Source organism: Haliotis rubra, unplaced genomic scaffold (assembly GCF_003918875.1).
Source record: "Haliotis rubra isolate DU_JTF1 unplaced genomic scaffold, ASM391887v1 Scf520, whole genome shotgun sequence".
Lineage (NCBI taxonomy): Eukaryota > Metazoa > Mollusca > Gastropoda > Lepetellida > Haliotidae > Haliotis > Haliotis rubra.
In genome coordinates this window covers 647,802-673,304 of record NW_025767214.1, presented here as the reverse complement: position 1 = coordinate 673,304, position 25,503 = coordinate 647,802, and the positions used below count along the sequence as shown (strand labels likewise).

General features: G+C 39.3%; 1 protein-coding gene across 4 annotated transcripts; it reads right to left on the bottom strand.

Moving 5' to 3' along the window:
• Positions 1–1,400: 1,400 nt before the first annotated feature.
• LOC124252655 (calnexin-like) lies at positions 1,401–25,503 on the bottom strand. Of its 4 annotated transcripts, none has more exons than XM_046686316.1 (22): positions 25,397–25,503; positions 22,431–22,598; positions 21,520–21,599; positions 21,146–21,204; positions 20,322–20,386; positions 19,909–19,985; positions 18,647–18,728; positions 18,252–18,320; positions 17,483–17,530; positions 17,153–17,228; positions 16,642–16,720; positions 15,909–15,983; positions 12,649–12,684; positions 11,247–11,360; positions 10,848–10,888; positions 10,234–10,349; positions 9,558–9,632; positions 8,908–9,057; positions 8,305–8,424; positions 6,413–6,577; positions 5,618–5,703; positions 1,401–4,996 (listed from the first exon to the last, which is right to left on the bottom strand). In XM_046686316.1, exons 2-22 carry the CDS (start codon positions 22,590–22,592, stop codon positions 4,960–4,962), a joined length of 1,812 nt encoding a protein of 603 aa, XP_046542272.1. In that variant the 5' UTR covers positions 22,593–22,598; positions 25,397–25,503; the 3' UTR covers positions 1,401–4,959. The 4 variants fall into 4 exon arrangements, with proteins under 4 accessions (XP_046542272.1, XP_046542270.1, XP_046542271.1 ...); XM_046686314.1 differs by lacking the exon at positions 8,305–8,424 and adding an exon at positions 7,732–7,860; XM_046686315.1 differs by lacking the exon at positions 8,305–8,424 and adding an exon at positions 7,732–7,860 and having other exon boundaries at positions 25,455–25,479.

Below are 25,503 nucleotides of genomic sequence, written 5' to 3'. Positions count from 1 at the left end.
CTCGACAATGTCCATGCTATATCACAGCAGTCAGTAAATAACCGAGTCTGGACAGGGGCGGATCCAGGATTTTGGAGAAGGGGAGAAATGCTCCTCAGGGAAATCCTCTCTGGATCCGCCCCTGCTGAAGCAGACAATCCAATTATTGATCACTTGCTTGATAACTTTTGCTCCGCCTTGGTAGGATTGACATATGTCCCTTGAGACCAATTACTGTGCTCAAAATGTAATACTCTGCCCGAGGTCCCGTGAAGATCCGGGTTAGAATATTGGTTTTTAGTAACCCATGCTTGTCTTAAGAGGCGAGGGATGGTTCATACAATATCAACAATCGTTTGGGAACTGTTTGACATTCAGATTGGTGGTCATCATCATTTTTCAATTTCCTTTTTGTTTTAATCAGAGTAAAATATGTAAGGTTCCATTTTAATACATGCAATGTGGTTTTCAAAGCAACATGACGTGTTTCGTACTGAGCATATGAAAAATGTGGGTGGTGCTTGATTTATGCAGTTGGAAAAGTTTTATTTCCCACAAGCAGGGTGTTCATACACTGCACTCTTCGAAACATTTGTGCCTCATCCATGCCTAAATCACACGCCTGGGGTTACTCCATATGTGCAAACAAGTGAGGTGAAGTAGGGTTTTAGGTTGCATGTAATATTATTGCACTTATGTAGATGTTTGATTGGCATTTTAGACAAACTTTTAACTTATGTAGTGAAACGTCAGTGCATGTACCACTTCAAACTATGCTGCCTTCATGATGCTATCCCAGAAGTACCATGCTACAGTTTCACATGAACACCAAATACCAGCCCTGAGCTGACCTGTCCTCAGTTCAGCCCCATAATGGCAGACATGGAAACTGACCCATAACAATCGGGTAATAACTGGTCTTCAGCAAGCATGCTTGTTGTTAGAAGCGACTAATGTAATCGGGTGATCAGGCTCCCGGACTTGGTTGACAAATGTCATCCTTCAGCAAGTATGTAGATATATGCTCATGCTGTTGATCACTGGATTGTCTGGTCCAGACTATTATTTGCAGACCCCTGAAATATTGCAGAGTGCGGAGTTAATCAACAAAACAAACAAGACATGGATGATCGAAGCACGACATTTCACTTTCAAGACATGTTCTGTTCACCAGGCCACAGCTCTGGTCAGGGTTTCTGTTAAACCCATCCACCTGCTGAGATGGATCACACTTTTGTGCCAGCATGCTGTTGAAAACCCCAATGTGATACTTCTAGTGGCATTCAATACTTCGTGAAGCGAAAACATCAATTGTACTTGTCATGACAGTGTTGATGCCACAATCTGCAAATCCTGGCACATCAAAGGGACACAATTCTGCACAGCTTCCCAAGCCTCGAAAAGACAAGTACAGTGTCATGAAAAGTAAACATTTTTTTATTCTCACATGATTATGAGTAATTAAATAGTACAACATGACAACAGGCAATGGGTAACTTCCAAATAGGATAAAAATTGCTTTCTTAACATCTCTTATCACACACAAAACATAACTTCCAGGACTGTGGGTAGTATCAGCTTCGTATCCATCAATGAGAGCACAACCTGGCGAGCAATTCAGAATGAGGAACGTGTACCATACAACCGATTGGGTGGATATCATATTGCATCTTTTCAAAGTTGTAGGTAAAAGAGAAATTATAGTGAAATTTCAAATTTCCGCATTATTTTCTAATCAAAGTATTTGTCCCAAACTGTTTGTGATGCAACCTCCATCATTATCTTGTTTGATCATACTGGGAAGATTCCCTCCGCATCACATCATCTGTGCACAGATGAACACGGACTCATGAGTACGGAAGATCTGGATATACTGCTGAACGAAGCCAACTAAAACGTCCAATAGTTATCATGTAAAACTAAGTTCTAATTTCTGATTACATTTTTCAAAACAAAATCCAATTATAGTATTACTATATCTCTGATTTATATTGCCCTAGTGGAATTCCACTGAAAAGAAAGTGCTGAAAAAAACCTTAATTAAGACATTTACTTAAAAATGTAATAGAACTCAAACTCAATTATAAAACAACAGATCAAGGATAACAAATTCCAAACTGTATTTCAAGTGGTCGTTTTACAACAATCACAAGGATTGAACAGTAATGAAAACAGATTCTGCCAGACTGTTGTGTACCCTGATCTTGCTCATTAGTATCATGTGAATACTGTGTCTCAGAAACCTTTCTCAATCTCTGAACAATGCCATTCTAAACACTGGACAGCCTTATTTGGTTCCAATTTATATTTCAGATTTCAGGAGAAAAGCCTATGAAAACAATCAAATACACAAAACAGCAACAAAAACAGGATAGAAGAAAATTGTCCCAACTGTGCAAAAGAAAACTGTTTAGGAGCCGTGTAAATACTGTTTAACATACAGAACATGTCAAATATTGTGATGAGAAAGTATTATAACGATTCATTATAGTCAATGCAACTTGCATGTACCAATTCCGTTGGTTGTCCAAGACGTGTGTATGTAGAAAGACTGTCCTGTGAAAGCACAAAACAAAAAACAGACATACCTGGAAGTTATGAAAGTTTTCAACAACTTAAGAAATGTTTTCATAGATCTGAACATTGTTATCTTTCACTAAACCAAATAATCATGACTTAAAACAAAATATACAGACAGCGTGTAAGATACTGACAATAAAACAATTACAGACATCTAATCAAAATGGTAAACACTGGCAAAATAACCCTTGACAATGTTATTTTGCAAACCTATCAGTATTACCTTAGGTATACTGATGTTATAACAAAGGATGAAAATATCTGTAACACACGGTAGGACTTGCTCGGTTCTTAACATCAATACACATCCACACAAACACATCTTTACCACACAGTTATTAATGTACAAAAAGTGTCTTCTTCAACTACCAAATGAATATTTCACTACAAGTCATTGTCACATGGTGATTGTTCCTAATGACTGGATTCATCATGACTGACCACCTGATGATGCACCTGTGAATCTGAGCTTTGTGGTTAACGAGGGCATTTACCTGTATTTCAGGTGGAATAGGGTCACGATGGCTTGTGTACAATGCTATGTCAAGTGTGGTGGCAGGAAAGCCTGCAATACAGTCATAATACTGTAGTATTAACAGTACACAGTGAAGGGAATGACTTTAGTATGATCTATCTACAATTGAACAACTACCCAGTACATGACATCACTTCACAAGCAACCAAGGCAAACCACTATCTTATGAGAAGCCGCTTTTCTTGGATGGCATAATCTGTGACAAAATCACATTTATTTATTCCAGCTCGGCGTTACCCGTTTCAAGTTCTACCAACTGTCATTGGTGCCTTGAATGAATCTGAGACCCAGGATTCATGGTCTATGTAGGTCTACTGATTATTGCAAATTTGAAAATTTCAGTAGGAAGTAACTGACCAGAGCCCTTTTCTTAAAGGATTCTCAGAATTAAGAACATCATAAGCCTATGTTAATTAGGGAAACTATTAGTGTTATATCATTGACTGACAGACTTTCATTGTTAAGTGTGCTTCTGAAATACACTTATGATTTAGAGGGAAGCCTGCACAGTGCGAGTCCATCCTAACACACATGCTGGCATATGTCAGATCTCCCATTTATTATCTCATACACACCAATATCACACTGGGTTAATATGTACATGACAGTGTCCAACCTCTACTTACAGACAGGCAACAAATCAACAGCAATGGGGCACAAGATGTCTGGACAACTCAGGACCTTAGACCGGGATTCACTTTTGGACTCAACCTCTTTTCTTTCCAAAGCATCCTAGTTCCTTCTTTAAGCAAGTCTTATTGCAAGACAGAGTATTCTCTAGATCCTTGGCACTGTGTGCTTACTGATCCTATGAACTGAAGTAAAGAAGTTGAGATCCATAGGTCAATCCCGTCTTTGAGCTACAGCTTCTAAATGCAACTGAAACATGTCAACGTTGGAGGCCAGGCGTTCATGCCGTCTGCTGACACAAGGACATCCATCTCCTGGGTGTACACGGAAACATCAGGGCACAGAATTCTCACAAGGACTCCACACTGTACAACATTCACACAACTCGTGTCTAGTGGTGGTCTTTGAAAGGATATAATAAATGTGTGATTCATCCATGACAGCTGATGCCCCTATCTTTGAATTTTATTGACTTGGAAAATACAAATTGTACCCTGTATTATTAATTTGATTTTAAAAGTGTAATATACAGTAATCTTTAAAAAAATTCATTAAAAAAATGAAAACAATCTCAAACTGAGCTAAGCATTAGTGACATGAACGACCTACACTTTGTCACTGGGATGGAAGTTTGATGTGTCAGGTTGTCTTGGGAGTCCAGTGCTGCATTCAGTAACTGTAAATAGCATGCTGACAGCTGGTCACTGTAGTATGGATGCTGCAGCTGGCAGCTGTAGTCTGTATCTTGCAGCTATAGTATGCTGCAGATGGCAGCTGTAAGCATGCCTCACCCAGATTGCAGCAGATACACAGCTCTCACTGAACACTTCATCCAGATATTTCAGTCCGGAGACAACATGTAAATCGGTCCCAGTTGGACACATACTGACAGTTCAAGAATTCTTCATACAAATTGAACAGGGCTAAAAATATCCGTTAATTTTTTCTAACAGGTAACTTCAATATTAAAAAATGACAAATAGGTTTAATACATTTTACTGTAGGTGTTGTTTGAGGTGGCACTTTATCCCACAGGTCTGTTTGTATTGGAGTAATCTTGCTGACATGACAGACAGGTCACGACAAAGGCCAAGGTCAAGGCAGGGGTTCCTACCAGTACTTCCAGAACTTTGACTTGTTCACAAAGAGATCCCAGGCATAGTCACATTCAAGCTTTTGGCATCACTCAGTCCTTGTACACAGTAAAATGCATAAAATAGTTACATGACTTGGATTTATTCTCTGCGGGTCTTCCTCCTCCTTGGAGATTTCCTGAAAACAATACACAGTGTCAGAAAATCACAAAACTAGAGGGTCTACTCTATCATCTTGTAGGTTTTGGAAGCTTTCATGTTACTATGAAGTAACAATATGATGAAGTGAGGGAGTGGAATGAGTGTGTGTTTTTTTGGTTTTAGTTTGTTGTTAATGCCACACTGGGCAATATTCCAGCTATATGTATGTCTTTCTGTGGATAATCAAGTCTGGACCAGACAATCAAGTGATCAACATCATGGCATTGATCGACACAGTTGGGGTACGATGACATGTGTCAACTAAGAAAGCAAGCACAACCACTCAATCCCATTAGTCGCCTCATGGATTCGCTGAAGACCAAATCTAACCCGGATCTCCACAGGTGATCGAGTGAGTGAGTGACCAGGATGCTTGCCATCTTCTAGCCATATTTCAGGAACATCATTGCGTGGGACCTCAGAAAGAGGCTTCACACACATATAGATTCACTCTGAGTGATTCAACATACTAAATAGTGCCTTAAAACCACTAACCACTTAAGCAAATAACCTTTCAGTCATTCAGCAAATCTATTGTGGCTACTCTCAGTAACTAATGCTTACAATAAATGAAGCTCAACATAATGAAAGGTCTTACTGAGGTGAGCTAGATTTGTTTTCTTTCACTTCATCACTTTCTTCTTCTTCATCTGCATCTTCATCATCACCATCATCTTCTTCATCCTATAAAACAGCCATCATACATCAGCGATTAAGGAAGAACACTGTTTTGCTAAGTCAGCATATCTCAACAATTTCATGTAAGTTTGTAAATGCCTATTCAGAAGTTTGACAGTTTCAAGACAAGAGGTAAAATACACATAACAACCGTATCTCTACCAGAACCTCGAAGGCCATAAACTCATATTCTTCTTCCCTCTAGTCTTCCACAAATACACAAGGAAATAGTCTGAGGAAATAGGAACTATCCCTTCATAACATGTATGTACAGTAGCCTTCTGTTGTCAGAGAATCTCCATCAGTAGTCCATTGTGGGTTACTGACGAAGTAGCTTCACAATTGCTACATCAGCTAAAATAACTTGCCGCTTTTCCACTTTTTACTATTCTTCAAACTACAACAAACTTCTCAGCATAATTCTATAAGAAAGACATTAGAACATATTTTGAAATGTATACATGTACGTTCTGTCAGGCAAGTAGAGAACCCAGTCTGCCCATACACATACGAGGCACTGACCACCTATGCAGACCTGCACTCGGACCTACTTATGTCAGTTTTTCAATATCAGTGCACTGCCAGTATTATTTTATGTCATTTTATGTCATTCCTGACTATGAAAAGGGAGGCCCACAGAAAACCTAATGGGCCATAACTGTGCAGTTACAGTGTTTTTGATTGAATGTGTATCTCAAAGTAAACATCCACTTACTGCTGCTGCATTTAAATCTGACTTTGATGTTTTCCCTTTGTTATCTCCCCCTGGTCCGACTGACTTCTTGTCACCAGAGGACTCTGCTTTATCTTCTTTCTCCTCCTCCTCATCATCAGGTGATGGCTCGTCTGTTTTCTTTCTCTGGGCATCTACATCTTCAGGCTGAAATGATGAAGCGTGTGATATCAGTATACGACTAACAATCCAACAGTTATCAACTCTTAGAACACTTTACTCAACAAAACATTCGTTTACTTTACGATCATTGATGTAAGTTGTCATGGATACTATGGGATATGGTGTCATATGTAACTATGAATATAATACCTTCATACTTCTCCTCAACCATTATGTAATTAATTAAACATGTCTCGAATCGTGTGATAAAGACATCCAAGTTTACAAATTAGAATTTCAACAAACTATGTCTTTGTTGAGTGTATATCTGCTACAAATTATGAAAGTAATGAATGTTATTTTTACAATCATGAAAAAGATATTGAAAAAAGTGAGCAAGTGCATTAGAATTTAACACAAGATTTGCAACATCCAATCCACTGAGGAACAAAAAGCTGGTAAATAAAGTTAAATTGCATGAGGTAGTCATCAAATCTAGAAACCAACACATACAGATGTCATATTTAAACAGTCAGGACAGATCATTTCACAACTAATCTGAATCACAACTGCCGTACAGTAAACTGGAGAACAGTTCAAAGTCCCTTCCATCAACTCGAAGTTTTCATGGTTATTTTAGAACATGTCCCTAGTTTACTGTAACACAGAACGTACAGGATTAAACTGAAGTAAATAAGCAAGTTACGAAAAATCTAACAACTGCCTGTTACACTTACCTGATCAGGATGATCAGCTGACTATAGCTGAAGGACTATACAAAATACCTACCACATTGAGACTACATTCAGTGGAGACACTTGAACACTCATCTACCTAACAGGGTACACACAATCTGTCCAAAAAGTATTTGGTTTTTTTGTTTTTAAAAAAACCTACACTGTCAGAGTAGAGCAAATTTCTGTTACATTGGACTGTACCTACCAGTGATGCTGTCCAGGGTAAATTTTGGGTTATTAAATTAATCATGGTTTCAAAGGAACGCTTTTTGTAACATATACCATACTGTGAGTGTGTGAGTCTGAAACCTGCGGATGGAACCTCCAACTTTTGACATATTCCCATGTTGTACTTCTGCCCTGGTAGCTGCTCAAAGCCACACTGTCAATTAACAACATTACAGGGACCCTGGAACAATCTGTCCTCTTCTGTGTGATCTACGACAAGGAGAAGCCTGTTACCTTGACAGGCCCTGATTTAGGGCACAAGCATATAGACAGCAGGACGATAGGCATCAGGAGGACCACCACATACACGGCCCACAGCCACGGGCGGTCATCTGCCGCAGACTTCAGTGTGGTCCAAAATCCCTGTGTAACGTGGACATGATTGTCAACTGGGTATCTTACAGCATGCAAATATTGTGCCAAGGTCAGTGCTGCTCTAGAGGCTCGAACAGCTGATACTCAGCTGATCTACACGATCATCAAATCTAAGTCAACTGATTCGAAAATGAGAACAAACGCTCAAGTTGAAAGTAGAAACATTGTCATGTTTCACAAGCTGAACAAGCTACGACTGTCATAACCAATACTTCAGATATGACAGTGATAGCTTGTCACTCAAGTTGATAGAATTTGTTCATTCACCTTTGTTCATGTCAGGACTGCCTGTATCTGAACACAGGTACATACAGATCATGAAAGTGTACAACAGATCCCTAACGTCAAGCCTTTGTGCAGCAGTAACCTGAGCTGGAGTGAGGGAAGCCTCTAGCCATGCAGACAGTCTAAAAGTGGCAACACATGTCTTACCTTTGATATACAGCAATAGGCTACAATAAGGACTATGGGCAAGATAACTACCACTATAAACACTGCCCATAGCCACGGACGTTCATTAGTGGCCTGTTTTATTGCATCTACTACGGAACGCTGAAAGTAGAGGAAGATGGGTTTTTTCACAATATGGGGGATATGATATAATTTAAAATTTTGAAATTACAGGCCAGTAATAACAATTACAATTTTGTTCGATAATACTACTTATAAGCTTTCATGCAAATTTTAATCTTCACATGACTGTGAAAGTTAAGGAGACAGAATCAGAAATAGTAATTCATAATGTCAATGGAAGAGTTGGGAAAATCTGTCAACAATATCCGCTCTAATTACCAACTAAATTGTCAGTCTTTATCACAGTTTGTAAAGTCTATCATGTTTTAGGAACAAATGGGAAGATGTTGTCACAGTCTGTTGAAACATTATATAAATAGTTTTTCCAGTTAGGCTTCTCATTATAAGAATGAATAGTTATGAACTAGTAAACAATGTAACAACTTAATGGACAAAAGATTTGGGTATTTTATGTACAAATGACAGATTTGCCCAACTGTTGTAAAGAAATTGCGTCCTTACCCCAGCAGAAGAGGATGCCCTCTCTTCGATATTTTTCAAAACCCATGTTTGTTCTGCATACTCCTCTGCCACAACTCGGTCATCTGTGATGAGGAAGTTGTCAAACACGATTCCATCACTCATTGACCACAACTCCAGACCGACAGCATTCTAAAACAAACAGGTGGAGTTAAGTCATAAAAGACATGACAGATTATTACAACAGTAATAAGAATTGGCTGTAAAATGTTACTAAGACCATGACCATTTGAGGGCTGAAATACTCTCTAGTTAACAAATAAATACACCCCACTTCTACTCTGTGACTGTACCTATAGCCACAATTATAAGTTCCAACTAACTTCTTTGAGTGGCAAAGAGAAGCTGGTGTCATGAACAACAGGGAAAGTATAATGGCCATACAACTTCTTTATTATAATGTATAACGTTCAGGTGTACCGCCAACACGGTCAAGTCCGTTAGTATAGCAGTTGTAATAACCTGCAGACTTGTGACATTTGACATATGTGTTCAGTGCAGTAAAATATCAGCTGATAGATGCCAGTTTACTCAAGTGTGCTACAGTTGCAATGACAAGGTGTATGCTAGTACTGTTGGCTCTAACAAATGTTACTCAGGAACCTTGCTATGATGTAGCACTAGGTACTTACAATGGGGGTCATTTTAAATGGCTGCACGTCTTCGAAGTAGTTTGGGTTAGGAATGACTTGTGGTTTCCAGATGCCCTGAAGAGAAAAACACACATGCTTTTGACTTAATCACAGGATTATGCAAGTGAATTAATGCCTCTTTAGCTAGCAGCTATCTTATGACAACATGAGAGCCAAATTCGTGGACACGGCCAGCTGGTGGCAATGGAGGACATTGTATAATCATGTTAAAAGCTATTTATCAACAATAAACTTTCCAGCCTGGGAACTCCACTGATATATTTTGTTGATGCCACAAATATCACAACTGAAATGCTAATAAACTACCATTACTCAGGGTTTCTATTTGGAATATATATCCTAGGACATTCCTCTAAAACGTCCTAAAGATGTCCATAAATTTATTAAACTATCTCTCATGCTGCATCTATATGAGGGCTCTGAGATGGGTATGGAATCCTAGACAATTTCAACCATAAGACGTACACAAGCTGCATGCTTACATTTAGGATTTTTAATGAGGTGTCATGAGGCTGGGAATATGAAGCACGCATGCTCTTTTTTAGTTTCTATTTAGCTAGGAAAACAATAAGCAGATAATTTGAGATGAATTCATTGTAAGACCATAGTTTTCAGTGTATAAGCGCCAACTATGTAACTCCATGAGCAAGTTCACCTTGTAGTTGGGGTTGTCTATCATTGGAGCAGACCATTTCCCTTTGTAGTTGGGGTTTTTGATGTTTTCGGGCTGCCAGTCTCCACACCCTGGGGCTTCCTTACACTTGGTGTTATCTGGAAAACATATAGAGGGAGTGAGTGAGTTTTGATTACACATTTCACACTGCCCTAGTCACTTACTATGACAGTGTGTGAAGCTTGGAGGGTAGGCTTGAACAACACAGGAATGATTCCAACATACCTACAAACATAATTGACTGAACCAGAATTGGGTGTATTGCATGCACAAGGGAGATAACTCTTTACAGCAAACTGGGACGTCTGTGACACCTGTGCCCCATGAACATACAGAGGATTTCAATACATCGTCTTCAACTTAAGCCACTAGTTAGAAGCCTGAGGGGAGTAAAACTATGTATTGGCCAGTAAACTCACACACTAATGTATACAATTACTATGACAGAAAGTTATGCTCAGCACACATGGGGTGAATGTAATAAGAGAACACACATGACAAAGAGCTATGCAACTTTTGTTGATTTTAAAACAGGACATATCTTTCAAACACTTCATCATCCAAGAATTTTGATTCTATTCCCGAACTTCACTTACCAACAAGAGGTGCCTCCCACTCTCCATCCATATCGTCATCCCTGGAACACAATTGTTGAAGATTCTCAAACCATATTAATGTTATCAGTTTATGAATGTTAAGGACAATTCTTAGCTCAATTACTATTATACATTTATATAAATAACTGGACTTTACAGAAATCATATTGCCAAGACTGCTCTATGACAATTATAATTAAATATCAAGAAAAAGGGGGAAAGAGACACCAGAAATAGGCTTCACACAGAGTACCCATGTGGGGAATCGAACTCGTGTCTTCGGCGTGACGAGCAAACGCTTTAACCACTTAGATACCCCACCGATCCTTTTGCACAGTGAAACATTAGAGTCAACAGAAGCACTATAGCAGCCAACAAACAACAAAGACCCCTACTCACCAGTCCTCAGGTTTGTCTGCAGCTGGGTCGGGCACCAACAGGGGTTCATCATCCAGCCAGCCATCAGGCTTCACTCCATCCGGATCACGGATCATCTCGGGCTCAGACTCATCCCTAGTAACATACACATTCATAAATAACACATCTCACAGATAGTATTGTCAGTTGACAATTCGCAGCAAAAATTACATTATTTGGTTATATCAGTATTTGGTTATGTAGCAGATGTCAGTGTTCACATATTTCGTTATGTTTCTTATTTTGGATAGTACATTAGTCCCACAGAATAAAACGGTCCAAAGCTAAGCTAATCATTACCGTTATATTTTCAAAGGTGACCTGAAGTGGAATGGTGTTTCATGTCATATTGAAGATTATTTCAGTTGTAAAGTGAGTTCATGCCAGCATGTTTGACTGCTAGTAAATATGGCTGCTTGTAAGAGACTGTAGTTCAGTCTACAAATGATACATTACACTCACTACTACACTATGTTTTACCCCCTTCACATCGAGTACCAGGCATGGAAACAAAAAGTGCCATCTCTAGCTACAGTGCAAAAAAACTACATAACAGTTCTAAGAAGTGAGTGAGTGAGTGAGATTAGTTTTACGCCACACTCAGCAATATCCCAGCTATATGGCGGCGGTCTGTAAATAATCGAGTCTGGACCAGACAATCCAGTGATCAACAGCATGAGCATCAATCTGCAATGACATGTGCCCAAGTCAGCTGACCACCCAATCCCGTTAAATCGCCTCTTACGACAAGCATAGTCGCCTTTTATGGCAAGCACATGGGTTGCTGAAGACCTATTCTACCCCGGATCTTCACTTGTCCATAACAGTTCTAATGTCTTGGAGATTATGAAGAGCCTTGGCATAATTTCAATGCAGTGTTACCCTTATTTGATTACAAAACCAGGTGTTGTCACTGGTGAGATATCAGTGCTGTGGAAGGTGACATATATGTTTTACTTTTTTGTGAGATTTGTCAATTTACCTTTAAACTTTTTTCAACATTCACTGTCCATAAAGTTAATCTCTTTCAGAATTGATATGGTTAATGTCCAGTGGACACATGCAAACGTCTACTACATTTTATAATGCCATAAGAACGAGTTACATTGCTAAATATGTCCAGTTCACACGACACTGCTGTTTATATTTTTAATAGCAAGTTAAATAACAAGTGTCTCTCAGTATTCCATAAGGAATTGCTAATATATAATAACATTATGCATGACATTTACTCTACATAAAAGTATATATATTATGTGAAAAGCTCATAAAATGTCTGCCTGCTCGTCTCATGGTCTGTCCATCAGTCACTGTTTAAATACAGAAGTAACTCTATGGAGGGATCACAACTTAAATCTGGTTGACAGAAACCCCGGGCACCTACCAATCATCGGGCTTGGAGGCATCAGGGTCAGGAATTCTGAAAAAATACAAAATATTTCAAAGTTTGTACATAGCTGTAGTTACCTCTGAAAACATCAGAGATATAACGGAATGAACACAATACACCCACATACATGTAATAAGCATGTAATTGTTTAACTCTTTGTTTAATGCTGCACTCAGAAATACTTTACAAATATTTAAATGACAGTGGCCTGTAAATAATCAATAGTGGATCTCAGAGTCCAATGGCCCACACCATCAGGACTGACTGAGTTTGGTTTTATGCCGCTTTTAGCAATATTCCAGCAACATCATGGCGATGGACACCAGAAATGGGCTTCACACATTGTACCCATGTGAGGATTCGAACCTGGGTCTTCGGCATGAGACAAGACCACTAGGCTACCCCTCACTCACCATGCACCGCAGGATATGACATGATGTGACCCAGTCCCCTCACTCAGCACAGGATATGACATGTGACCCAGTCCCCCTCTCTGCACAGGATATGACATGTGACCCAGTCCCCCTCACTCAGCACAGAAGGATCTGACATGATCTGACCCAGTCCCCCTCACTCTGCACAGGATATGACATGATGTGACCAAGTCCCCTCACTCTGCACAGGATATGACATGTGACCCAGTCCCCCTCACTCTGCACAGGATATGACATGATGTGACCCAGTCCCCTCACTCTGCACAGGATATGACATGATGTGACCCAGTCCCCTCACTCTGCACAGGATATGACATGATGTGACCCAGTCCCCTCACTCAGCACAGGATATGACATGTGACCCAGTCCCCCTCACTCTGCACAGGATATGACATGTGACCCAGTCCCCTCACTCAGCACAGGATATGACATGTGACCCAGTCCCCCTCACTCTGCACAGGATATGACATGATGTGACCAAGTCCCCCTCACTCAGCACAGGATATGACATGTGACCCAGTCCCCCTCACTCAGCACAGGATATGACATGATGTGACCCAGTCCCCTCACTCTGCACAGGATATGACATGATGTGACCCAGTCCCCTCACTCTGCACAGGATATGACATGATGTGACCCAGTCCCCTCACTCTGCACAGGATATGACATGTGACCCAGTCCCCTCACTCAGCACAGGATATGACATGTGACCCAGTCCCCTCACTCTGGGCAGGATATGACATGTGACCCAGCCCCCTCACTCAGCACAGAAGGATCTGACATGATGTGACCCAGTCCCCCTCACTCAGCACAGAAGGATCTGACATGATGTGACCCAGCCCCCTCACTCAGCACAGAAGGATCTGACATGATGTGACCCAGTCCCCCTCACTCAGCACAGGATATGACATGATGTGACCCAGTCCCCCTCACTCAGCACAGGATATGACATGTGACCCAGTCCCCCTCACTCTGCACAGGATATGACATGTGACCCAGTCCCCCTCACTCAGCACAGAAGGATCTGACATGATGTGACCCAGTCCCCCTCACTCAGCACAGAAGGATCTGACATGATGTGACCCAGTCCCCCTCACTCAGCACAGAAGGATCTGACATGATGTGACCCAGTCCCCCTCACTCAGCACAGAAGGATCTGACATGATGTGACCCAGTCCCCCTCACTCAGCACAGAAGGATCTGACAGAAGGATCTGACATGATGTGACCAAGTACCCCTCACTCAGCACAGAAGGATCTGACATGATGTGACCCAGTCCCCCTCACTCAGCACAGGATATGACATGATGTGACCCAGTCCCCCTCACTCAGCACAGGATATGACATGATGTGACCCAGTCCCCCTCACTCTGCACAGGATATGACATGTGGTGACCAAGTGCCCCTCACTCTGCACAGGATATGAGGTGAAGTGAGGTGAAATTGGGTTTAACGTCGTGCTTGAGAATATTTCCCTCATATGACGATGTGCATGCGTGTGTATGTGGGTCTGCTTGTACTAGCCCAGACTTAAGCTGGTTTTATAGTGCTAGCCCACTGAGATACCATGCCGCAGTGAAGCATGAATACCCCACTCAGACACATTATACTGACTCCGAGCCGACCAGTCCTTGTCGTACCCATTAATGCCGAGCGCCAGGCAGGGACCAACAAGTACCATATTTTAACGTCTTTTGGCATGATCGAACCCGCGACCTTCTGCTCTCTGGGCGGTCGCTCTAACCACTACACCACGGAGGCAGGATAGGATATGACATGATGTGACCCAGTCTCCCCTCACTTAGCAAAGAAGGATGAGACATGATGTGACCAAGGGCCCCTCACTCAGCACAGAAGGATGTAACATGATGTGACCAAGTGCCCCTCACTCAACACAGAAGGGTGTGACATGATGTGACCAAGTACCCCTCACTCAGCACAGAAAGATGTGACATGATGTGACCAAGTGCCCCTCACTCAGCACAGAAGGATGTAACATGATGTGACCAAGTGCCCCTCACTCAGCACAGAAGGATGTAACATGATGTGACCAAGTGCCCCTCACTCAACACAGAAGGGTGTGACATGATGTGACCAAGAACCCCTCACTCAACACAGAAGGGTGTGACATGATGTGACCAAGTACCCCTCACTCAGCACAGAAGGATGTAACATGATGTGACCAAGTGCCCCTCACTCAGCACAGAAGGATGTAACATGATGTGACCAAGTGCCCCTCACTCAACACAGAAGGGTGTGACATGATGTGACCAAGAACCCCTCACTCAACACAGAAGGGTGTGACATGATGTGACCAAGTGCCCCTCACTCAGCACAGAAGGATGTAACATGATGTGACCAAGTGCCCCTCACTCAACACAGAAGGATGTAACATGATGTGACCAAGTGCCCCTCACTCAGCACAGAAGGATGTAACATGATGTGACCAAGTGCCACTCACATAATACAAAAGGGTGTGACATGATGTGACCAAGTGCCCCTCACTCAGCACAGAAGGATGTAACATGATGTGACCAAGTACCCCTCACTCAGCACAGAAGGATGTAACATGATGTGACCAAGTGCCCCTCACTCAACACAGGATGTAACATGATGTGACCAAGTGCCCCTCACTCAGCACAGAAGGGTGTAACATGATGTGACCAAGTACCCCTCACTCAGCACAGAAGGATGTAACATGATGTGACCAAGTACCCCTCACTCAGCACAGAAGGATGTAACATGATGTGACCAAGTGCCCCTCACATAATACAAAAGGGTGTGACATGATGTGAGCAAGTGCCTGACAGATTTAACTTACTTCTCACGCTCATCCCAGTCAGCTGGCTTCTTGTCATTGGGATCTTCAATTTCCTTAGGGGGATTTACTGGAGGGCTGGAAATGGATGCAAGCAATTTATTTTACATAGTGATACCCTGTAAATGTTCAAATAATCACATATCAACATGGCTCCAGATACCTTTTGAGCCATGTGTAAACTGAGTAGTTACAAGCTACAATTCACATTTGTTATTTTTTCTTTAGGAATTCAATTTAATTTTTGGCCCTTTGGTAAGCCTATATGGTATTTTTACACTTACACTTATTTATCAATGTGTAATTGTTTATTTAATCAACCTTGTGGCCATCATGTCGACTTTCTCTAACAGAATGACCGATGTCTGTCAGTGCCAGGAAAAAAACAATAGTATCTGAATGCTTATTTTATTCATACCGCTTAAAGAAAAATAGGGTCGGCACCAGGATTCAAGGGTCGGTCGGGTAATCAGAACCACAACATTTCTTTAGGCCTTATGGTAGTTGAATTCCAGTGTTGATACATAATTGGGATTTTTAACATATTTCATATCTGATTCCAAAAAGTTCAAAACCAGCTGGTATCACCAATATATTTTACAGATCACACAAATGCACAGCTTATCTGGATTTTATCTGTAACAATTAACCCATTTCATCGAGTCTAACAAACGTGTTGGTTACTTGAGATCAACTCTACCCCAGCATCCTTGATCTATGTACAAGACTCACTCACTTCACATCTTCCAGGAGACTTCCTTGGTTGACCACAGCATTGTCAATGAGGAACTCAAAACTGTTGTCAGGATTCACAACTGAAAAAAGATGGTAACTACATTGTTTTCTGTTTTCATACCACTAAATTATTCAGAGGGCTGAGAAAAGCAAGTACGAGTGAGTATGTTTTTACACCGCTTTTAGCAATATTCCAGCAATATCATGGCCGGTGACAACAGAAATGGGACTTCACACATTGCACCCATGTGGGGAATTGAACCTGGGTCTTCAGTGTGACAAGCGAACACTTTAACCACTAGGCTATCCCACTGAGAAAATCAATAAAGTATCACAATTCATCATTGTGGTATTTCATTAAAACATGGGTTTATCCATATTAACACAATCAAGACACATTATATTCTTTATTTTGGGAAACTCATCGTGCAATTTCACCTGAACACATCAAGTAAACCAAACATCCAAATCTTAATGTGAGTATTTGAAATAACAAATTGTCTGTAACGTACTAAGTGTGAACAAATGGGTCTTCTTGTCTGTGAAGTAACTGTCCAGATTGCCGGATGGCTTCTTCGCATGCTTCTCCTGTAACAATAACAGGGGACATGACATTTTCTCCTTATTCATGCAACTTTATAGACTCCCAAAACCATTGCCTGTCCCAAAACATGTGTACCCATTCAATATTGCTTCACCTACGACTTCACAGCTAGCAATGGGTGAACACATCAAGCATCCACTAAAATATCTTGGCCTTGATATTGATGGGCCAACATTTGACACTCATGTGCTTCAACATAGCTCAATGAGAATGATCATCAAAAAGGTTTATAGCTCACCTCAAATTCACCAGTCTTGGGGTTCTTGTGTCGGAAGATGAAGTGTAGCTACACAAAAAACAAACAAAGTATATGAATTTCACCACAAATACAAGTCCCAAACAAGAGCTATATGACAGCTTCCAGTACGCAATCTTGTTTAGACAATCTAGTGAATGATACTATAAACAACGACCTTACATCCAGGGTACCAGTCAGTGTGATCATCCCACCAAACCCACTGAGATTGCGCTTAATTCAACAATATCATACATGAAAACAAGACAATAATAAGTAGGGATGGGAAATTAACTGATACATCTATACACTGCGATACATGTAAGTTTGATACAGCTATCGCATCGTTGATACAAAACGATACACCTTTTTTCATAACAGTTATATCTTAAACATGTTAAAGTACTTATTTAGAGACAAATACGCGAGTATGATAGAGTTTCTTGCTTGTTTATTACAATAGTGCTATTGTTATACACAAATACCTTGAAATAAATCATTTTAAATCATTAATACTGTGCCATTCTTTCAAGGTGTATGTATCGTGATACGTATCGTATCGCGATCGTATCGCAGGTATAATATCGCGATATGTATCGTATCGTGACATAGTGTATCGTCCCAGCCCTAATAATAAGTAACCATACATGGTCATGAACAGGATGTTTTGTTCTCAAGCGTCCCTATCTGTACATGCATTTTTATCAACATGATACCCATTAAAGATGTGTGCATATAATTTCCTCTTTAGCAACAATCAAAGCAACAATACCTTGTGATCCAGGCCACACTTGTCAGGTCCAAACATGATAGTGTAGGGGGTCTTGTCATGGAAGGATTTCTGAAAACATTATTAATCCACTGGTGAATATTCATAAAATATTCGATAAAGCATACAAGGCAAACCATGACATTAATGCCAACAAAATTCCTTAAGTTTATTTAAACTACAAACGTACTTGATGAAAGCAGTATAATTCTGGGATGATATAGTTCAAGTTTAGACTGGATTAAAGTAACAAATGTCTTCTGCTACAACATGGCTAATCACAAATCAATATCTACAAGATTCAAAAGCATCAGGAATTTACCAAGGCCACAAATAATGCCAAAAGATCATTAAACATTTACCATAGAAGCACATTTAAGAATATGGACTTCACTTACCAAATCAAGTTTTTGTTGTTGTGACAGCAGTTTGACGTATGCTCCACCACAGTCCATGCCATTTTGAAACCGCACCTCATATCTAAGTAGAGAGAATCACAAACATCAGTTGTGCAACCACCTGTCAAATTTAACCCAAATGAAAAATCACCATTAATTAACATTACAACTCCTGTAAATAATTACAACCAACTGCCTGCATGTTTTCAGAAATGACAGCCACAACTATCAAATCTGGTCTGGAGTTGAACACACAATGTTGAGCTGGTTATTACTCACAATATTCAGTTCGTTAATCGGAGGTCAGTAATCGATTGTGACACCACCACAAAACTCAAGTTGACAATAACAGGACACAATCATAACATTATGCAAATGAAACAGGCACCAATTAATACTACCATCGAGGACACTTCCTGTTGAGGCATGTATGTGAGCATGTTGTGTACATGGCAGTTGTATGAGTCAAGAAACAACATCAGTCGTTTATATCTTGATATAACAAACATAACAACAAGTGTTTGCCACTAATATGGCAATGTCCCCTGCCGCTAAAGAAGAATGAAATACTATAACATATTTACTAGTTGAGATATCACGTTAACAAGAGTTTGAACAGTGGTCAAAGTGTCATGGTGACCTTGAAGATAAGGTCAAGGTCACCCAAATCGACTGGAGTCTGCGTAATCCCCAATGTAGACTGTCACCAAATTTGAAGACATTGGGTACAACAGTTCATGAGATATCGTGTTAACAAGAATCTGGACATATGTACATATATACGGACGCTGATGCATACATAGGAGCAGCAGGGGATAATAACAAACATACTTTATAAAGTTTAATTTGATGAACATTAGAGCTGTGACGATATATCGTAGTATCGATAATCGCGATACTTTATCCGACGATAAATATATTGATACTTTTTTCGTATCGTGATATGTATTAGAATTACTATTTTCACTAGAAATTGACAAGTATGTCAAAATTTACACTGTTACTTGCTATCAAAATACGCTTTCCTTTTTTAAGGAAATAACTAAAGATAGCATATCGTGATATGCATCGAATCGAATCGTATCGTTCCAAGATATTGCGATTCGTATCGTATCGTGAAATTTCTGTATCATCACACCTCTAATGAACATTGATTAGTTCTAGAGCACATCGACAATCGGTGACACAAGCAAGATCAACTGAAAGACCGATTGACTGATTATTCCATCAGTTGCACCAGCACTATCACAACATTTACTTACTGAGCTACTAAGGGCTTGTCCTTGAACTGAAATGGTTTGTTGAGATTGGCAGAAATAGCATGATGCTTGGCTCTTGACTGGAACAAAGATCACAGGAAGATATATTTAAGTGTACATGTAATTAATTGGACAACTCACTCTTAAAATACTTTGGTAAAGAGCTAGAGATAATCAGTTTCTAAGTTCTTATCAAATCTTGGTTGTGACCTACACACACACAGCTGAAATCATGAAGCTACCTCAAAACACACCTTCAATCTCCAAACTGTCCTCACACTACAGTTGGTAAGTTAGTCCCTCAACAGGGCTCCTACAGTCAGCCCTCTGTTATCATCAGTGAATATCATACATAGTCTCACTTGAAAGGTTGAAGTTTACCATTAGTTTGTGTGCTATAATCACTTAATACTCACAGTGAGAATGAGACCAAGATCTCCAGTCAGTGGGTTTTCTTTCGGCTCTTCAAAGGCCCATTTTCCTGGACAACAAAAACATTTAAGTTGTTATATGCTCTTGACTTAACATGTCAATTTGAAACTGTTACATGAGTGAGTGAGATTTGTTTTACGCCACACTCAGCAATATTCCAGCCATATGGCGGCGGTCTGTAAATAATCAAGTCTGGATCAGACAATCCAGTGATCAACAGCATGAACATCAATCTACACAATCAGGATATGATGACAAGTGTCAACCAAGTCAATGAGCCTGACCACCCAAACATACCATATGCCTTTCCTTGGTTGAATAAACATACCATATGCCTTACCTTGGTTGACTAAACATACCATATGCCTTTCCTTGGTTGACTAAACATACTATATGCCTTTCCTTGGTTGACTATACATACTATATGCCTTTCCTTGGTTGACTAAACATACTAAATGCCTTTTCTTGGTTGACTTAACATACTATATATCTTTCCTTGGTTGACTAAACATACCATATGCCTTTCCTTGGTTGACTAAACATACTATATGCCTTTCCCTGGTTGACTAAACATACTAAATGCCTTTTCCTGGTTGACTAAACATACTATATGCCTTTCCTTGGTTGTCTAAACATACTATATGCCTTTCCTTGGTTGTCTAAACATACTATATGCCTTTCCCTGGTTGACTAAACATACTAAATGCCTTTTCCTGGTTGACTAAACATACTATATGCCTTTCCTTGGTTGTCTAAACATACTATATGCCTTTCCCTGGTTGACTAAACATTTCCATGACCTACTCACCATCATACTTGGCAAGGTCTTCCTCTACTCCATCTTTCTTGGCCTGAGAATGAACCCATCTGAAATCGAATGATACCAAATGAATCACTTACATAGAACTAGCAGGATAACACTGTGATGGACATATATTGTGTATACCACAAAAAACATCCTGCATATCAATGCAACTACAGAATGAGAGAAATCAATCAAATGTCCTACATATCAGTGAATCTGGTTTTTCATCTTCATAAAATTCAAACATAATGTTAGGCTGCCTTTGTGTTTTGGGGTTGGATGGGTAGTTACTTAACATACTGAAGTTTGAAAACAAAAATAAGTGATTGAGTGAACGTTAACAACTAAAACATTGAGACACAGCAGTCATACCATACCTTTTCATAGATTCTGCTTTGTTATCAAAAGGCTCAGCAAAAAAGTAACTTCCTTTGACTTCTGGTTTTTTGTAGTGTGGCTGAAAGCAAATATCAAAGAACAAATATTAAATCAACCTTTCCTAGTTGCAATACACTAGTATTGTGTTAAAACCTGAACCAATTTAGTCCCTACACAAACTGATAATAACAGTCATTTTCTAAGGTCATTATGTTGTATCAGCAGTTGGTAAATAATAGTGACTTCTAAGAAAGGTATTGGGAATTGGTTACAATCTCATAATAATTGATGTTTGGTTCATTGCAACCAGTCAATCATCGAAAATAATTGGTTGGCATTACTTATCAAATATTCCTGGTTATGTTTGTTAATGCACAAAAAAATAAAGAAATAACTAGTTCTTGCAAGTTTTTTGCAAACTTCACAAAGTGCTTTTGCAAATTTTACACCTTTAAAGGATGACTAGTATGTTAGGAACATACATTAGCTGAAGTCTTTAAGATAAATTCATTCCTGACTTGGAACGAGCTGGTAGTGCTTATGAAATGTAACAGACAAAACCAACCTTGTGAAAAATATTGTTAAAGCAAAAAAGTGTTCCAAAATTGTTTATGTTCGATTATTAGAAAACATGATCGATTGCTTGGTTGTTTAGTCATTGCGACCAATCTTCGATTATTTCAATTAATCGGACCACCACTAGTAAATTCTACACAACACAGCAAATAGATTGTACTATTGGTGCCCTAACTTCAGGATTCAAAATGTTTTTACAAAGGGTTTAACTCTTCTTAATACAAGATATTCTTGGTCTTATCATATCATTAGCTACGTAAATGTTGCACATATGACCTGCACAGTGAAAAGTGAGCACAACAGCTCAGCATGTTTATAACCCTATATTACATACCTTTTCTCTTGGTGGTTCCTCCGTTGCATCGTCATCTTCTTCTTCTACAGTTCCATCATCATCTTCTTCATCCTCATCATCAACTGCATCCTCACAGTGGACAAGTTGTACAAACAACAACCCAAGCAACGTCACCAACAATAGGCTGCGCAGCACTTTCATATTTCACTGAAGAAGAAATGACAACCACGATCACAAGTTACTCCACATTATCAATATCACCAAGGCTTAACAAGCTTGTTGAGTGAGGTTCAGATATAGGCATTTCCAAGGAAAGTGACTTACAAACTCACAGTGGTTGGAATGGACCTCTCTTAGTTTGATTTCAATACTCAGTGACGGGTTATAGCTAAAACGGCACCACAGCAGAACGGCACCAAATTTGTGTGGCGAAAACGGCACCATATTGGCTAAAACGGCTACTGATTTCTGGGCTAAAACGGCACCATATATAAAACAAAGTATGACGTTGACTCATGTTTTATTTCATTTCATTATAACATTAGCAAGATTATATCAACATATGAGTCATTCTCAAAATCCGTGCATATTTATGTCAGATGTTTGTATCCGACAAACTTAAGTCAAAATCAAACCAAAAAAATTATGCTACAATATTTTTCTACACTTTACAGTAACAAATGTAGGGAAACTATATTTTTATATTTACTTTACACCACCCAATTTTACTCAATGTTCATGTGTCACAACTCCAGTGGCTGATGTCACAGATGTGGCATTTGAATTTTTGGTCTTTTTCATAAGCAATAAATATACAATTTCAAAACTCCATGTTATATTGTAAAACTAGATATTTTAATATATATGTACATGAAATAAATATTATCTTTGGATTTTTTCTTTTCAAAATGATGTTACAAATTTCGTAACAGCAGTGACACAATTTCAGGAAATGTCTAATAAAAATGGTAAAATATGAAAAATGAAACATCATTAAGCTTGCATAATATATGTTATGTATATTCAGAAAAATTATTATGTTATGTATACCCAAAAAAGAAAAAAATCCCCATAAAACCAAAAACTAACAAACAATGGGTTGTTGTTATTTGCTTTATTTAACGTCGCACGCACAACTAAGGTATTTCAGCGACGGTAAACAATGGGTACATTTGTGCGTTTTAAAAACAATTTCATTTTGACACTGAGTTTGACACTGGGCGATTTCAGTTGAGTAAATGTACTTAAAACATCAAAGGTTGCGATGTTTTCACGCTAAATTGGGATGCCCTTTCCAATCACTGTCGGCACAGTAGATGTATTTACTATCTAAACATTCTTCAATCCGATTATCAGCTATGGGATGCCCACTTCCAATCACTGTCGGCACAGTAGCTATATTTGGTTTAAGCACATTTTTATTTCATCAAAGGAACCTGTAAGCGGTTACTTTTAGAAATGAACTGTTGTAACGAGTTCAGAATATCACTGATAGTTGAGTTATTCAATGCGCCGTTACCGTATAAAGTAGTTTTCACATCGTATCCTTGAATATAAAAATACATCCTTGTTCTTAAATTTTGATAGTTCCGACATAATAGTAGATGTATTTATTATATGCAATCCGATTATCTTATAACAAACTAGTTTTCCCCATAAGATTTTAGTTGGTGCCGTTTTCGCCATAAGATTTGTAGCCGTTTTCGCCAAGTCGAGGTTCCGTTATGTCCAAATGGTGCCGTTTTCACCAGGTGCCGTTTTGCTGTGGTTCCGTTTTAGCCTGCACCCCTCAGTGACCAATAATCATTCACCTATCACAGAAGTACATGATTGTGTTTTACGTGACTTTCCACGTCCAGATTTTCGTTGTATTTGACTTTTTTTATGGAGGCTATTAATTGATATATTACAAAGCAATGTAAAACAGCAACATTTGAGGAGACCTCCAATCTAATCAGTGTTCGAAATAGCTACTGGTCCAAAAGCCAAATGCTAGCTGATTGTGAATCGGGCCAGTCATATAATGTTCAAGTTATCCCAACTGGCTAGCTGAAAGTCTCAGATAATATGTTCTTTACTTAACACGTTTAATGCACATGAATATGATGAAGTCAATTATTTAGCTGTTAAAAGTCTGTCCGCAAAAGTTGTGTGATATTAATAATCTCACACAAAGATCTCTTTATGAAAAAATGTTAAGGATGCAACAAATCCAAGGTCTAAAGATGCAACAAATCCACTTTAGGGTATGATATACATCTGATATATTGGAAACGATTACAAATAAAGGGTAACTTTTTGCAGTGGACATTTGAGTATATGTTGGTGGCCATCTTGACTTTCGAGGACATTCTGACATGCGTTTTTTGGATTGCATCCTTTCCCACTGCACTGATATTGCTCGCTCAGACAATCATATATTAGTATGCATTCCCTGATTCTGCTTGCCTACTGCTGGATACTCCATCAAACAATAGAAAAAATATTTTGTAAGTAATATCACATTCATATATTCATAAGTTCATTTGCATGAAACATCAGATTATGCATCATGTACAAAGGATCATTACAATACGTGAATACAAGCAAATGGTCGTATATATTTGTAGTTGGGAGGTCCTACAACCAGATCGAAATGTGGTTGTCTTGATTGACGACACCGACGACCATGTTTCGCTATATGAACATGCCGAAATGCCTGTTGCAAATGTGAGATAAAGTATTCCACAACGGCGTTGATGAGCATTGGTTTCAAGTTGAACAACAACACATGTAATTGCGATATAATTGATAAAACAATTCCGATATGATTTGGTAATCAAATGATGGGAAGATAAAATGGCTTCATGCATGCAAATCAATGAAATTCCCATGCAAACGCGATTGGTAAAATGAGCCGATCTGCAAAAGATACTACTTCCTGTTGATGTTTAAAGCATAAATCATAATTCACAATGGGTGATGTTGTCGTTTGTCTAATACAAAGAGTGCATATAAATGTTTACCTGAATACTTCGCGAATTTGTGAATTGCTACACCGAATGATCGAGTATACACACTCACATCAACCACGCGGACAACGCTTTAACGTGGAGACTTTTCATTGGACGAG